General features: G+C 48.4%; 2 protein-coding genes across 4 annotated transcripts in view; one reads left to right on the plus strand and one right to left on the minus strand.

Annotated features, from left to right (window-relative positions):
• The window catches only part of LOC135914055 (ornithine decarboxylase-like), a 111994-nt gene that overhangs the window by 93802 nt on the left and 1258 nt on the right, over positions 1-16934 (minus strand). The window lies entirely within an intron of this gene.
• Positions 7546-16934, plus strand: part of LOC135914080 (uncharacterized) — a 42111-nt gene continuing 32722 nt past the window's right edge. For both annotated transcript variants that reach the window (XM_065446821.2, XM_065446831.2), the window contains exons 1-3: positions 7546-7750; positions 8381-8530; positions 8638-8700. In XM_065446821.2, the coding sequence (XP_065302893.2) occupies positions 8458-8530; positions 8638-8700 (136 nt within the window). In that variant the 5' untranslated portion in view covers positions 7546-7750; positions 8381-8457. The remainder of the gene's footprint in view (positions 7751-8380; positions 8531-8637; positions 8701-16934) is intronic.

Genomic DNA, 16934 nt, shown 5'->3' on the forward strand with positions numbered 1-16934 from the left:
GCCTTGGCGGGTATCAATGAACGTCGGGAAAGGGAGGAGAAGGAACGTTGCGAGCGGGAAAGGAGAGAACAGGAACGTCGCGAAGAGGAAAAGGAGGAAAGGAGAGAACAGCAACGTCGCGAGGAGGAAAAGGAGGAAAGGAGAGAGATGCGTGAGCACGAGCTTAAAATGAAAGAGTTGGAGACCCGAAATAGCTCGCCAGCGCCTAGTCTCACTTCTGATGTTCCAAGAATACGCGATCAACTTCCACCCTTTGTCGTCGGAGAGGATATGGCCAAATACCTCGTGAAATTTGAGCACGTGTGCGAACGGAATAGCATTGAGCGATCCCTCTGGGCACAGAATCTGTTAGCGTTGCTTCCTGGGGAGGCATCAGACGTAATAACTTGCTTATCGAAAGAGGCGTTTGAGAGCTACAGTGATGTGAAGGAAGCGCTACTGCGGAAGTACAAATTGTCGCCCGAAGCTTTCCGGCAGAGGTTCCGGTATGCAAAAAAGGGTAAGGAGTCGAATGTTGACTTCGCGTTTCGTCTAAAAGCCGACCTGGTGGAATGCCTGAAGGGCGAAGAGGTTTACGACGACCGCGACAAAATTGTCGAATGCATCGCGTTGGAGCAGTTCTACCGTTGCATTGATGAGGATGTCCGGCTCTGGCTGCAAGATAGGCTAAAGGATGTTAAGCTAAACAAGGCAGCAGAGTTAGCGGAAGAGTATTACACACGCCGCAGCTTGCACAGCAAGGCAGTGCGCGTAGAAAAAACTGATAGGAGAGATTGGTTTTCCGGGAAGCCCGACGAACGGAAGGAAATCACGCGTCGCGAGTTTCGGGACGACGAGTCCCTTCCCAAAGAAACTGTAAGGGAAGGACAGAAGGCATCTCAAAATGATGACGATGGTCCGAAACAGCGAAACGATACGACGCGTTCTTTCGAAAAACGGAAACCGTTAACCTGCTACAATTGCAAAAAGCAAGGGCACATCGCTGCAAGCTGCCCAGAGAGAATTGCTTTTGCAACGATACAGGAAACTCACAAGAACATACGTCTATTGGAGCCCTATGTGCAGGAAATTAAGGTAAACGGCAAGAAGTGCCGAGCACTGCGGGACTCTGCAGCAACTATGGACGTTGTTCACCCGTCTTTCGTCTCCTCGAGTGATTTTACTGGAGAGTGCGTTAGGATACGGCAAGTGGCCGAGAAGGAGAGTGTCTGTTTACCGATCGCAACGGTTATCATTGAAGGAGAGTTTGGGAAACTTAACACCGAAGCCGCTGTGTCAGCCGCCCTCCCGGAGCAATTTTCCTACCTCTTCTCAAATAGCTCGGAGCAGCTGCTGAGGGATCAGGGCAAATCATTCTTTGCCGACGTGGCGTACATGGCCCCCACGCGATCCAAAGCGCGCCCGCTGTCGAGGGAACTTGACTTAGCGTCGGTGAGCGAACAGCGGTGCGGTACAGGGACCGATCAGGGTAACTTGAGTGGCGAGCAGTCACGGGAGAGGCAGAGCTCGGACGCTGGCCTAGACGAGCGGGTCCTGGAAGTGAGTGGGAGTGACGCGTACAGTGCTAACCGCGATATAGACGCGACGCCGCAATTAGGCGACGCGGGCTCCACACTCGCTCCGGTTTCCGCCAGCCGGCAGGAGCAGGCTGCAGTTGAAAGAGAAAGTCTGATTCGCGAGCAACAGGAAGATTGTTCACTAGCCGATCTGAGGAAGAGCATCAAACGGGGAGTGAAAAAAAAAGGGGTTTCATTTGGCAAGGAATCTGGCTTATTGTACCGCCGCTACACGGATAAGCAGGGTCGCAAATATAAGCAGCTTCGGATTCCGCGAAAATATCGCCGGGAAAAATGAATGACCTCATTTGCTTCCTCAGAAGTATGTTTTCGGTCCAAGTGATTTCAAGGGGACCATTCTATTTGTAATTATTATTGCTGATTAATAATTGTTTCTATTTTGTTGTGTTGTTGATTTGAAAACTGATTGTTTGAGCCTTGTGTGCTAGATCGTACACCTGCCTCTTGTTGCAGCGGGAGCAAAAAGAGGGATAGCAATTTAGTTAGGTTGATTTGAATTATGGCCTTGTCTGGTGTTTGACGGGAGACAGAGGGCACTTGTTCGTGTTGGGTGTTGCCTTTTGCCGGTCGGTTTTGCAAGCTGCAGAACGACCAAGCGGGACCAGTGGCGAGAAGCAAGGTCTTAGGAACGACCCGAGCGGAGCTGGTCAAGGTGCCTTGGCGACGACGCGGTGAGCAGAGCTCCTGTCCTGGCGAGTCGGACCTGGGCACGTGAAGTTACCTGGCGTCCCGACACTGGACGTGAACTTGGACGAGCCTGACGAACGTGCGCGCCTGGCATCCGAGCCACGTGGAGGCAGCTCGTCTTCCCGGCGCCTTATCTGAGGGCGGGGATGCTGTTGTGCCATCACCACAAGCCCGCATTCCGAATCTGCAAGATGCGGAATCTATCCTGCGAGCGCCCTAATTCTCCCTTCACAAGTCAAGATGCTGAGCCGTCAGGCAGCGGGATCCTGCGGGAGAAGCCTCGGCGAGCAGCAGGTTTGGACGTGTCCGCGAGTACCAGACAGCCCGGCGCCGCACCTCCTCTTGCATGGAGGTCACCACGCGCGCGAACTTTGAACCGGGTGGCCAGCGCGGTCGCTGGTTGGACCCCTCGGACGACCGTCGTGTGCTGACTTTGTATTGGGCCGTTTGAGTGACAATGGTTCTCGGGGATTATAAAAGCAGCGACGCGCTGCCTGAAAAACAGGATCCGCCGACCCACCGGGAGACAGTGTCGCTCCCGACTGGGTTGAGATGTGTCACGCGTTTTCGCCGGACGCCGTCGTGCGAGAACAGTCGCGTTTGTTGTGAGCACTCGGCCCCAGTGCCGACCCGTTCATGTCCTGTATGATAACCTGTATATAATGTATAAAGTCCCTTTTGTTATTCTCATCGACGCCAGGCTCGGAGTCTTCGCTACCAACGCTCTGTCACGAAACGGGTGACGAGCGCTACGGGACCACAAAGCCGTAATCGTGGTGCAGCGGTGCAAGTTCGTAACACTGGTGGCACCGGTTGGGTGTCGTAACACCTGCGAAACAACCAGCGCCGTCATATTATGAACACACCTTGACGCCTGCAAAACTGTGACATATGCTTACAAATCTAAGCGCGAGATTTGTGAAAAGTGCATTTTACTGCCATTCAATGAAACAATATACGCACGCGAGCCCACGTGGTTTACACGTGTAAATAAATGGTCAATTGAAAACGTATTTATATAACAATGGAATGTCGTAGTTTGCACTAATACACTTTCATTGTACATTGTTTATATAAATCATCACTGCACGAATTGAAAAGTGAGACAACACTTACCAGCGAATCTTTCAGTTCTCCAACGTCGACATCATCCCGTCGCATTGCCCACTGCCATTTTTTTTTCTTCGTTCGGCATCACTTGGGAATCCAAACAGCCTGACCGTTGGCTCGTTGTCGTAGTTTCCTCTACAGTTTGGCACACAACATCGGCCCATGACAACGAACAGACCGCACGTGTACACAGAGGAATAAATGCAAAAAAAGCGAGCCGCGTGCAGCGACGTTCTCCTGCGGTGTCTCGACGGCCAGGATATGCGCGTCACGTGCGTCGCGTAGCACCTAAAGCCCCTTGATAATTTAAAAGTAGCGACACTCTCCTCCTCGCGGCGCTTTCCTCCTCGATTATACTCCCCTGCCGGCTGCGCAGGGCACACTTTGTCTCCTGGGCTTCCGCGGACGGGCCGCAGCATTCTATGGAGGCGTGTTATTTTGGGCCAGTGGCGCGGCCCAGTTGTGTTGGAAATGTTGACAAATGCTGATAATGCTGAAGGCAACGTTTATGAGCCGGTTGGTATTTCCTTAAAGCCGTATGAACGGGGTATATTGATGTAATAGGAGCTTTCAGGCGAGTTGTATACTCCGGACTATTTTTCTGCCGCATGATACGACGCTTTAGATTGTGCGTCTGATGTAGTATTGCTTGGGGCACATCCCTTCGTATGTGGCTTATTAAGCCAAAGCCTTAGATATCTCTTTCAAGGGCGCGTTGTGAGCTACAGAAGATATCACGTGACCAAAGGAAGGCCGGAAGCCAACCGAAGCATGTGCAGCCATATATAAGAGATGATACTGATCAGCAAAGTTAAGTAATGATTGATTAGGCATTGGATTAATATGAATTAAGGTGTATTAAGGCGGATTAGAGGTGTATTATGGAGAATTAAGGTGTAATAAATTCGATTAAGGTAGATTAGACTGAATGAAATAGTATTAAGGTGCATTAGGAAGGATTATGGTGGATTAGGGGGATTAAACTGAATGAAGAATTGCAGTGGATTAAGGAGTATTTGGGCCATTTAAGAGAATTAGGCTGGATTACGGTCGATGGAGATGGATTAGGGTGGACTAAGGTGCATCAAGAAGGAATGCGGTAGACTAGGGTGGATTAAAGTTAACCAAGGAGGATTAGGTTGAATTAAGGTCGATGCAGTAAGATGAAGGTGAATTAAGGTGGATTAAGATACATTGGGATGATTAAGGCTGATTAAGGTGCATGAAGGATTAGAATGAATTAAGGTTTATTGCAGTATTCTTTACAACCATAATCCTCCTTAATATACCTTAATCCACGATAATCGGCTTTGATACTCCTTCATCAAGCCTAATTCAATTGAATCCACCCTAATCCACCTTAATGGTCCTTCATCCTCCTTAAACCTCTTTCATATACCTCAATCCTTATCCATGCACCATTATCCTGCTTAATACAGGTCAATGACCCTAATACACCTCCATCAACCCTAATCCACCTTAATCTACCCTAATCGACCTTAATCCTCTCATCCACCTTAATCCTCCTTAATCCTTGTTAATGTACCCTAATGCACCTTATTCTTCCTGATCGGTCTTAATACTCCTTCATCAACTTAATTAACCCTAATCCGCTTCAATCCTCGTTAATAAAGTCTTATCCACCTTAATTGAATCACTAATGATTCATTACTTGGCTAATCATTCTCTTATACAGGGGTGGACATGCTTTGGGTCGCCTCTGGCCTTCCTTGGGTCACGTGATATTTTCTGTTCACAACACCACCTTGAAACAGAGATCTAAAGAGTATCGCCTTAAAACTCTAAAGATGCAATGTGGACTAGCTAGCGCTCTCCACCTGCAATACCACGGGTATACTTGCCACTAATTTTTTCACGGATTACATTCGTTGCGTCTGACTGACGCACACATCGACGTAAGCTAGAAATAATAGAGCTTCTACAAGCCGCTATTTCAATTTTCAGTAAAACAGGCAGCGGATCCTAAGAATCGCGAGAAGTGCCATTAAAAGGCTGTATCTTCGCACATAATTGTTCTCCGCGGAAAGCAGAATCTATAGTGCTGCCTTTTCGACTGAATAACAACAGTTTGCGACGTACGAGGTGATGGAGCCGCCGCAGACTATTAAGCATACTAAGGACAAGCGCATTCTTACGCAACGTACAAATTGCCGCAACAAAACGCTGGTGAGCAGGCCGGAAGAATGAAAAAAAAATGCAGCATTAGGGGGTGCTTTGCTGCGAGCAATAAGAAAGATGCCTCAACTCGCAAACAACAGTGTTCTTGTTGGAACAAAGTTCGTTTGGCCAATGTTATGCAGCTACAGCTTCCTGCGCAAGCCGTCACGCTTTGCTTGTGCCATCACAAAAACAGCATAACCATCTTCATGATTCTTGCTGCAGTTATATGCACTGCAGCACGGCATAGCGCTGCCACATAAAGCAGAAAACACAGCGTACAGCGTTCGCTACGCCAAGCTAAAGTGCCGAGCCAACCGAGCTGAGGAGAAAAATGGCGCGAAGAAAAAAGAAAAACACATACAAAACGCAAGAACAGCGCGTTTCCAGGGGCAACGGCAGGGAGACCAATCGTCATGCAGAAAAAGTGGGGGAAAACTGTTTGCCGCGGAAGGACACGCCAGGGGCGAGGAGGAGACGAGGAGGTCTCGCGGCAACGGCAGAGTTCAAAGAGTGGCGGTACTTTCAAATTATCAAGGGACTTTAGTAGCGCCTAGCACCTAGCGCCACCTGGTGCTCAAGGATATATACCTCATAGTCTAGGTTGTTCTGGCTAGGTTCGATGTAGGCGCAGACATGCACCAAGCTCAATTTGTCACAGGTCATGCTGGGTTTAATGCAGGCCCAGGCATGGGGCCACCTACAAACTGTCATGGGCTTTGTGAAGTTTGAAGTCGGCCAGGTAGGCAGCGATGATCGATCTTAGGTCGGCACCCTAATAATTTGCCGATCTAAGGGCGGTGTCAACCCCAAGAATTGCTCAAGCGAAATGGCCCAGCGGGCAACACGTGGCACGGTTGGCTACCATACACTTGCCCGACATTGGGCCGAGCACGCTTTTACCATTGGGTTGCTCATCTTTGCAGGTGATTAATTATGTGTCTTAGCTTAATGAAGCCTAGCTGCGGCAGTGCTTTAAATCGTACTCGAAAAGAAAACTCCAAGAAACACGAAATGTGTCAGCACAAAATTGCGCGACTTCACTGAATTCGCCTGCTTTCGCACATGCGACAACAATACGTAACTCGTTCATTGTCTGTCCGTGTTCGTATTTGCCTCGTATTTCACGCGACCTGAAAAGCCAAAAACGATACGACACGTCATATACGTTGTGCGTTCTCTCATGACGGCAGAGGGATAGAGAAACCGAATTAGACTCTTAGGAACGAGTCTTAGAAGCAAAAAGGTACATGTATTTATGCAGCGTACTTTATTTCGTGCGCTAGCTATTTTTCCATTTAATTTTTTGTCATAAAACAACTGGAAGTTAGAAAACTACAGAATGATAAGCAACCAATTATGAATAGTGAGATGTGTCGCGGTTCTATCTTAGCAGCCCAAGTTGATATTTATGTATTCATGTGGTGTGGCAGGTAAACAATCGCGACACAGTACTCGGGCATTCTTTTTTCAAACTGCATGGCATAGCTATAGTTGTAGCTCTGTTTTCTGCAATCCTGGAAACGGCTGCTAATGGCATGGTAAAAGCCGTTATAGGAGGCCACCATGTGATAATCTTGTCATAGCTCTCCCGTCACCTAGCTTAATGGTGCAAACATTCTCCACGGATTTCAATGTTTAGCAAATGAATGCGTGGTGGGAAAAGGTAAGACATTTCTACTGTTATTCTGCTTCTCAAGAAAAAAAAAAAGAATGGCGTTTGAGAAGAATGCTAGAGAAAAACGCAACAGAACAAACAATATTTTTGCAGCGACGGAAAAGGAACCCAAAGGCGCGAGTGGCCAGGCTTGAGAAGCACAGTGTATGAAGGCTGTCCTTTTGTCTCCTCAGACCGCTCGACAGGTGCGATCTTGAATGGAGGTCTGATTACGAACGGCAACCAAATGTATGTAGCTTCTGTTTTTTTTTTCTTCAACCAGCCCAGTTGGCTCTGCTCTTCTATACAAGGGGTACCTTTTCGTTTTCTGATGCATCGTCGATTAGCCCTGCAGCAAGTCTGCATGCATTCAAGCAACACCTACACGCCATGTAAAACCAAAGCTTGCTTACTAAGGTTTACCCAGAAAAGTAAAGGAGCTTGTCTAGGCCAGCCAAGCGTATGAGGCGTCATTGGTTGCCGCTCCCCTTTCTTTCTGTTCTCTCAGCAATGTACCACAACGTTTCCTGGGCACCCAACGGTAAGATGGCTGTTGTTATTTGCATCGCTTTAACTGCGGTACCGAAAGAGCTCAACCTATATTTACGAGGCTATTAGCAATAACTGAACGAAATTTTGCTTATCTTTTCAACTTTGCCTACAAAATGAACACTACGCAACCGTTCTTGCTTACACGTTTGAACGAACGATAAGTGTAATATTTGTACAACTTATTTGCTTCGAGCTTATTTAGGCGCGTAGAAGTGGCCGCTGTTGCACAAACGTTCGAGTGCTTGCAAGGTTTTATTATGGACTGCGTCGGTTCTTCTCAAGGGAGAATGAACTTCTTTCTCCTTCATGTGAGATAATTCTATCAAAACTTCCAAAAACAGTATTTTGCTTTGATGAAATATGTTTCTTGAGCGCATACACTAGATTTTACTTTTCAAAGTTACGCATTTCATATAATAAACTGCTCATGTGTATAACCTGTTTGCAACCGCCATAAACCACTTTCATCAAATCTGCTACAGCAGCACGCTGCTGAACATGAACAAACATGTCAATAGGAGGACTTACAATACAGTAACGAAAAAGTTATCATTTCCATTGAACTGTATTGAAATGTATCTTCTACTTTGAAATAAATCGTATACGGAATCACTCGCAGGCAGCCACTGCCATACTGGTAACAACCAAATGTGCTGCAGCCGATTTTGCTGCACAAAAGTGTAGCTCCAGGCAGGAATGCATGGGTTCACCACCGGCCTGCTGCTTCTGGTAGCGGCTCTCAATTGGGGCAACAATATTTCGCTGGCGAGTGAGTACCAAACCACCAAGCATGCGACTTCTTTAAGCACTAAGCTAAGTTTGATTAAGGATCGATACAACTCTTAGAGGCGATAACTTGTTCTTTTTTTATTACAGCTCCTTACATTAAGGACCATGGGTTACACTCCAATGTGACGCTCGAGCCACAGAACTTGTCAGGTATGGTCTTGTGTATAACAGTTTTTTTCAAATCCTGACATTGAGTATTTACTGATGAAGTTTTTAGCTGCACTGAACGTACGTTCTTGAAAAGAACAGGGAGTGGAGTATAGAGCGCGTCAAAAAAGTCTTCTTCTTGCAAGACAAAAAAAAAAGAAAAGGCCCACAAAAGCGCCAGGTGCCCAATTCGATGCTTAGTTTAGGTGCGTCATTATGGTGTTCGCTCCGTGAAGAAGTATAACAGTGTTACTTTGCCATGAACAAATTAAATTTAAGGAAGCCTAATTGTTTTTTCTTTATGTGGAGAAACATATGCCTTATACGGACATGGACATTTTGGCTTGATTATCTTAAAAATTCTGAGACAGACGATATATGCCCCTGGTTTGTTTAACTTAAGGACGTTTTCGGTGCGATAGGTAAATATATATTATGTCGCCCGTAAACAATGCAACCCGGTTGCATTGTACACTAGCTGCCTGCAGTTTCTGCCAAACTGCAGCGTAATTTTATCTCCATGCCTGCTGCCACATTTCTTTCTTTTTTCGTTTCACTGTGTCCTACACATATGAAGCACTAGCCATATGTCCATTTGAGAGAAATCCGATTGCATAGAATTATATCCTCGTAAAGCACGCACTAAATCCACAGAACTTGCGTGGTAATTTGCTAGCAAACGGATGGTAATGAGTAAAGATTTTGCGAGGAATAGAGAGGAGAGAATAAACTAAAGGAAGAGAGCTTACCTAGCACTGAACCCGGCTGGCTACCCTGTACTGCCAAAGGACAGGCATCATGAAAGTATGTGTGAAAGTATGTGTTGGCATGTGTGCGCTGTTAGAATCACGGAATAGAAAGAAGAAGAAAAGACTAGAAGAAAGACAAAAAGTCAGGTGTTCAGTGCACTGGATTGGCCAACGTATTGGAAGTTCTAAAATTTGTGTCACAAATTACTAACTCGTGGAGCGACCGTCTCGCAAAGCGTCTCTCGCATGTCATGATTGAATACTGATGGCACTGTGAACCGCATAAGTCTGTTACTGTATGCACGTTCAAAGTTTCTTCATAATGCTGCGAATACTCTTAACGTTGTCCTGGAGTTCGCTGGAGCTCTTACAGTGGAACCGAAATTCCCCCAACGCTTTCCAGATATAGTGGGGTGGGGGAGGGAGCGATGGGAGAATTTTAAAGATGATGTACGATCCCATGAAAACACTTCTACTGCTTTATATTATCACTCGGAACGTAACGGCTGTCGCCATTACATCTTGTTCTAGCTCAAGTGTCAAGAGTTGCCTAGCTTGTCTATTAACATGATAAAATTAAGGGCCCCACGTCGCAGAAAATCCGGCGCTGGCGTCCCGCATTCCGCGCCCAGCGTCGACCGTTTTTTCGCGGAAAACCATTCCAAACCACTCATACTCAACACCAAAGTTGCTCATACATTGTCCTTCATCCTTTACAAAGTTATTCCTCGAAATTGTGAGAATGACAGCCCACAAACACATGTCATGAAAAAGAAAACGCTGGCTGATCTCATGCCTTGTGGGAATCAAACGTTATGCAAAGCAGTGTGCGGGGAGACTCCCAAGTTAATGAAATGACCATCAGAGCACCAAGATGTAGGCGGCTGTCTCATGACCTGCATCACACGCATGTCGTGACGTATCATTTATGTTCGTCGTGCACGTTTGTCATAATATGCAAATTGCGCAAAAGTTGATCTCGTTTCATATGTCCAGCGCGAAAGGTCTCGTAAGCGTTTTTCTGCAGCTTTATTCTTAGATGTGAAAGGGGCATACGATAACGTATACATGAGGCCATTCTGGATGCTCTTGCGACGATTGGCCTAGGTGGTTGTCTTTTTGTAGATTGCAAGTTACCTATCTGCAAGATCCTTTCTATGTGTTAACTGACGACGGCCCAACTACGCGACGCTATACCAGCAGGGGCGTTCCTCAAGGCGGTGCTCTCAGCCCGACGCTATTCAACCTCGAGATTGTTGGACTTGCTGATTACTTGCCAACTACCATCAAAATTTCAATATACGCTGACATCTGTGTCTGGACTTCGGCAGTCACAGGTCCTCAGTTATGTGCGCGGCTTCAAAGAACGGCAAATTCGACAGCGAGCTGCTTGTATAAACAAGGTCTAAGCATATCCCCTGAAAAATGCGCGTTAGTGGCATTCACACGCAAACCGATGATGCCTTATGTCATCTCAATCAATGGGCGGACCATTTCCTATGTCAGAAGCCACAGATTTCTTGGCGTAATTATTGACCAAGACATCTGTCGGAGCCCCCATGTGCCCTACATGAAACGGCACCTGACAGCAACTTCTGAGTTGTTTGAAAACTTGGCAGGAAAGACATGGGGAATGTCAGTAGACAATGCTGAAACTCTACGGAGCTCTCTTTCTCGGTTTCTTACGATATAGTCTACCTGTACTGAACAACACCTGCAAGACAAATATTCGTGTTCTGCAGGCAGCCCAAGCTCAAGCACTCAGAGTTTGCCTTGGTTTGCCCAGATGCACGTCAACAGAGGCAACTATTGCGATTACTCGAGACCATCCATTGCAAACTCACATTACGGTGGAAGCCCTGAGAGCGCACATCAGACATTTTTCACGTCCTCCCTGTCACCACCTTGCAACACTACCTTCAGACAAGCACCAAGCATCATTCTCTAAAAACTATCGTCAAGTACAATGACAAACTTTCCTCCGGCTTCACCACTGCATCTAAACCATCGATACCCCTTTGGTGTCTTATCAGCCCCGCAGTCCATCTCAGTGTAACAGGAATCGGGGAAAAGTCCGAGCTGTCGTCGCCTGTGCTGAAACAACTGTCTCTGCTTCTGCACGAGAGGCACGTGGACAGCGTACATATTTATACTGATGGTTCCACAAACATCCAGTCTTCGTCCGGTGCTGTGGTTGTCCCAGTAAGAGTATTACCATCAGCTTTACCATCAGCTTTAGGGCTGACCACCCAAAGACATCGACATCTGTGGAACTAGCTGCTCTTCGCGCTGCACTCTGTTTCGTCAATGGCGAACCACCTCAGCGATGGTCAATCTTCAGTTACTCAAGGGCAGCCCTACAATCTCTGCTATTAGTTCTGTGTCGCGGGCCATTAGAACAGCTCGTATTCGATATTACATGCCTTCTCCATGCATCACATGAGAAAGAACACCACGTCACGTTTCAGTGGCTGCCAAGTCACTGCGGCGTCATAGGAAATGAAGACGCCGATAATGCCGCTCGGGCAGCTCTTGAAAACACACAGGAAGAGGCCATATCACTTTCACGGTCCGACGCAGCCAGCAGACTTCGAGTGCTTGTACAGGAGATCATGAACTCTCTATGGTGCGCACCAAGCAGCCAGACCAACCGGAGCGACCATCAATACGACCTGCCTTCTTTGATGCATCTCTGTATGCCAACTGGACTCCGCCAAAAAGAGGCCACTCTGCTTTATCGCTTATGGCTAGGGGTGGCATTCACGAAATCTTATTGATTTCGCATTGGAATGTCCGACACCGCTCTCTGCAATGCCTGTCTTTGCAAGGAGACGCTAGAACACATCTTGTGCGGCTGTCCTGAATATAATGTTCAGAGCCAGTCCCTGGCGTCCGTTATAGCGCACCTTGACAATAGACCATTGTCAGTTAAAACGATTTTCACATATCGCCGACAGAAGACAACGCAGCTGAAGGCGACGAAGGGACTACTTCGGTTTTCGAAAGAGATGGGCTTGGACAAGCGGCTGTGACAGTGATGTCACATACCACGCAAGAGTGACGGACTGTAACTGACGATGTATGTGCTGTGTTATGTGCTCTCTCTGTCTCGCCCCCATCTTTCACCCTCCCCCATCCCGCTCCCATGTGTAGAGTAGCAAACCGGTTGAGCTAAACTGGTTAACCTGCCTGCCTTTCCTTCTCCACTCTTTCCTTCCTTCCTTCCTTCCTTCCTTCCTTCCTTCCTTCCTTCCTTCCTTCCTTCCTTCCTTCTTTCTCCACTATTTACGTCATGATGTAGGGTAACTGCAGCCGTAAGGTCCCTATATAAAACACGTTTACAAGGTAGCAACACTCAATGTTCTTTGCACCGTCCTCCTCACTCTTCCGCTTACTCTCTTTTCTACTTCATTCGAGTCTTTGATTGGTTAATTGCTTGCACGTGATGTGCTAGATGGCTAGAAGAAATGTTTAGTATATTGCAAGAGGTTCAATATTAGTGCGCAGGCACTAATCATCTGGCCCGATTTTTGACGGAAGAAAAGGCGTAGTCCTAGCCAAGACGACAACGTCGCCAAGACATAGGCTCCCTGCACTGAAATTTGGCTGTACATGTCGGAGCCACCTTGCAGCGGCTGTGAGCACCCGAGAGTAGGCCCTCACCGCCATTTCACCATTGTTCGTACTTCGGTCAGGCCCCCCTGAACAACGTTTATAGATACTTTTTTAGTTCCGGAACTGCGCCTTCCCAGGCGGGCGTGATTTCTTCCTAGGCGCTGAGAGGGCGCTGCGGTCGCGGGTTGCGCGGTTCCGGCGGCAGCATTGACGGCGTGTGCCGGTCGGCTGAACTAAAAGTTGCGGCACAGTTGCGTGTTTTCTGTGCACGATTCTTTTAGCCTGCGTTTGTCTTCACCCCTGTGCGAGAACCTTGACCTTGCAGTGCGCTCGGTTTGTGGGGCTATCGAACAGTGCGGCCGCGGACGGAAGCATTTCGTAACTCTGTCGATACGCTGTGTTTTCTCTGATGTGCTGGGCTTAGCGCAATGCCGACCTGCTACGCACCTGGCTGTACGAGCGGGTACAAAAGCAACACTCAGAAGCGTCACTTTTTTGCACCGCCATTGGATCCGCAACTTCTCAGCAAATGGAAAAGAGCTATTCCCCGCGCGGACAAAGAGCTGAGCAAAACGTGCAAGGTTTGTGACCTTCATTTTGACGAAGCCAATATTTCGAAGACGTTTAAGCATATTATCAACGGTGAAGTCGTCGAGATCGACCGGGCATACTGGGCATTAAAGGAAGGTGCAGTCCCCGTTAACTTTCCCAACCTTCCCAGTTACTTGTCGAGAAAGCAGACTCGGCGGCGGTCTCCGAAAAAGAGAGCTGCAGCATCTACGCACGATGTGACCACAAACAAAGCACACTTGACCACGGAGCGACGTGAGCAGCTGACTAACCAAGAGGCGCCTGTTCCCCTGCAGTGCACCGATTTTGCTCAGATTGTCGAGAATAGTGCGACAGTTCGGCTCCCAGCCAACTGGACAACAGCAGTACTCGAAGAACCAGGGCAGCGTCGGCAGATTGTTTTTTACGTGGCCGGAATGAAAGCGGGGGCGTACACAATCCTGAAGAGCGTCGTTGTACGGGACGATATCACCTATGTTGTCCACGCAAACGGGAGGCTGCTCCGACAGTCGTCTTTTGATGTAGAGATTCGTTCTAGATCTAGAAGCCCTGCTGCAAATTGTACACAACAAACAATTTTGCCTAGGCTGCTCTTGCAGTGATGTTGCCACCAGCAGAGCAGGGGTGAAAGTTGGAAGCACATTGTTCCACAAGGACTGCTCAGTTTTGACGGACGCAGACAAAGGTGTCTGCAATATGTGCGTCACTTTGATTAAGAGCCTGAAGAAGAAGATATCTACGCCAGCAAGGAGGAAGGTCCCTGTCGCAGCTTGTGTGCTGAGGAAGCGATTGATTCGCGCCACTGCAGCACGTGAGCGCAAAAAGCGGGAAGTGAAGCGGCTCAGCGAGAAGCTGAAGGACACGTTCACAACATCCCTTGACGAGCTTCTGCACGACCTGCCTGAAGTACAGAAGGTCGCCATTCGCACAGCAGTCATGCAGCAGGCAGCAAAACCATTGTTAATAAAGTTCCTCTTTTTCCCATTTTGAAAACAGTAACTGCATGGATCATGCTCATACAATCGCTGTGTACTGCGTGTGCATCGCGATACACATGTATTGAGCAAGCCAATGTCGAATATTTCTTTGAAGTAGAATGAGCGTGGAGAATTTCGGATGGAAGAATACAAGTTAGCACTCGATGGCTGCGAGTTGCGCAGTCGCTGAAACGGACAGCCAGCTCTTGAGGCGCATAAATTCAGCTAAGTGGATCTCTGCGCGTATCATAAAGAAAAGAGTTGTTCCGCATGGCTCTGAGGAAATATCATACGTGCTGCAATAGATTCGCGCGATTGGCATGGGTAGCGAATTCGTGTGCACGCTTGACAGCCACTGATGCGCGAACGTTCATTTAAAACGCTGTTAATCTTGATATTTCCGCCACCGCTCAAAATACCTGGGCGTACACATTACTCCTTGCACAATACGGCCCGTTTCAAATAAATCGCGAACTGGAATAGCCGCAAAAAAATGCCGAGCAACTTCCCGAGAACAGTTATTTCTTCTGCAGTAGACGGCCAGAATTGGTGAGAACCTGAGATGCCGCAGCGGAACGCTGCCTGCTAGCAGACGACGCTCACTCTCCTAGCGCAACCCGTAACCGCAGCGCCACGGTGGCGAGAATCGCGACAGGCCGCTTTTTCTCTATGGGCGAGGCGGAGAGATACGGAACTAAAAAAGTATCTATAAACGTTGCCCCTGAAAGCCTCCTTATCTACTTTTGAAATGGATTCACCGCGGCCTCTTGGCAGCTTACACGCGAAAAGGGTCAACAAAAAATTCAGTAACCTTCCACTCTATGAAGAAGGATGGCCTGCGAGGCTGTGTATGGAGGCTCCTTAATGGCGAACTGCACCTCCGCCGCGGGTCGACCCAGTATTGCACTATCTTCGTGATCGGCCCACGTATGGGGAGTGCTTAAAGCCTGCTTCACCTCCGCCGCGGCTCGGCCCTGTATTGCACTATATTTGGGTTAGGCCTACGTATGGGGAGTTCTTCAAGCCCGCTTCACCTCCACCGGGGGTCGGACCGGTAGTGCACTATTTTCACGTAGTAGTGACGGTCAAGAAAACAGTAGAAATAGCCAATGAGCGTTGGTGTACGCAGCTACTTGGTCAGTCCTGAGCCAGTCCGGGACGAGAAATCGAAGATCACACACTGCGAAGTACATTTGGAGGACATACAGGGTGACGGACGTTAACGTTTAAGATGGTGGCAGCGGTAGGTTGCGACATATGCGAGCAGCTGTCGCTAAGGCAGCAGCAGCCACCGCCATGTTGCGTAAGCAGCGGCGGTGGGGAAGGCGGCCGTCGGTGCCGCCGCGGATTCCTTGACCGCATTCTCGTGCAAGCTCCCGCTGGCGCTCGGGACGAGCAGATTCCATCTTTCGATTCGGCGCGCCGCACAGAGACACCTGCCCATCGCCTCTCCTCCTCGCGCCTTCGCGGCCTCTCATTGGCGGTCCAAAATGTCGCAGACATCGGTGGTCCAAAATGGGTCTCGATGTCTTCGATTATCTTAAAACCACAATTTATAATGACCGACACGTTTCATACGAGCCCCGCAAAAGAATTTCGCCGGGGCAGCGGCCGCCTAGGTGTTTCGCGGAACTGACATGGTGGCGCTGACAGTCGAGCCGATCACTACGCCACCTAACCATTGAAGGTAGCCTATAGGACTGCGTTTCATCACGGAGGAAGGAAAAGTGCAGGAGGTAGCATTATGTGACGCAGCCAGCCTTGGCAAGTGAACGTTCCGTGAATTAGTAGTGGCCCAACAGGTGACCTCTTGCATCGAGATCACGGAACAAGAATCGAGATTTGCTGAGACGTTCGGTTCCCAGTAGCTATGCCAGTAGTTTTTATTCGGTGCGTGTTTGATCAGCTGCCCTGCCGTGGCTGTACCTGCAGAGCGGGAGCATTTAACCCAACCGCGCACTTTGACGTGCTATTCCGTGTTGGGCCGCCAGCTTGCCTTCAAACACACTGTGGTAAGCTCCCTCCTATCTTTTTCCTTCCTCTGTGCATTGAACCTAGCAATGCGCACCCTACCTCCGAAACTGAATGAAGTCCCGGGACTCATCCAGTTTCAGTTCATTCATTCAGACACACGCTATAAGCCGAGAACAACACGCTCTGGACATGTGAATGGTCAGACGGCGCATTTGAAGAAATGGTCCAATGGGCTACCGACATCGTCGTGCAACACGTGAACGCAGCGGGGCTAGAGTGCTCTCAGCAAAAGTCGGAGCTCCAACTGATCCGGCCAACCGACAAGAGCAAGCACAAGTCACCTCCACCTCAC

This window comes from Dermacentor albipictus, chromosome 1 (assembly GCF_038994185.2).
Source record: "Dermacentor albipictus isolate Rhodes 1998 colony chromosome 1, USDA_Dalb.pri_finalv2, whole genome shotgun sequence".
Taxonomy (NCBI): Eukaryota; Metazoa; Arthropoda; class Arachnida; order Ixodida; family Ixodidae; genus Dermacentor; species Dermacentor albipictus.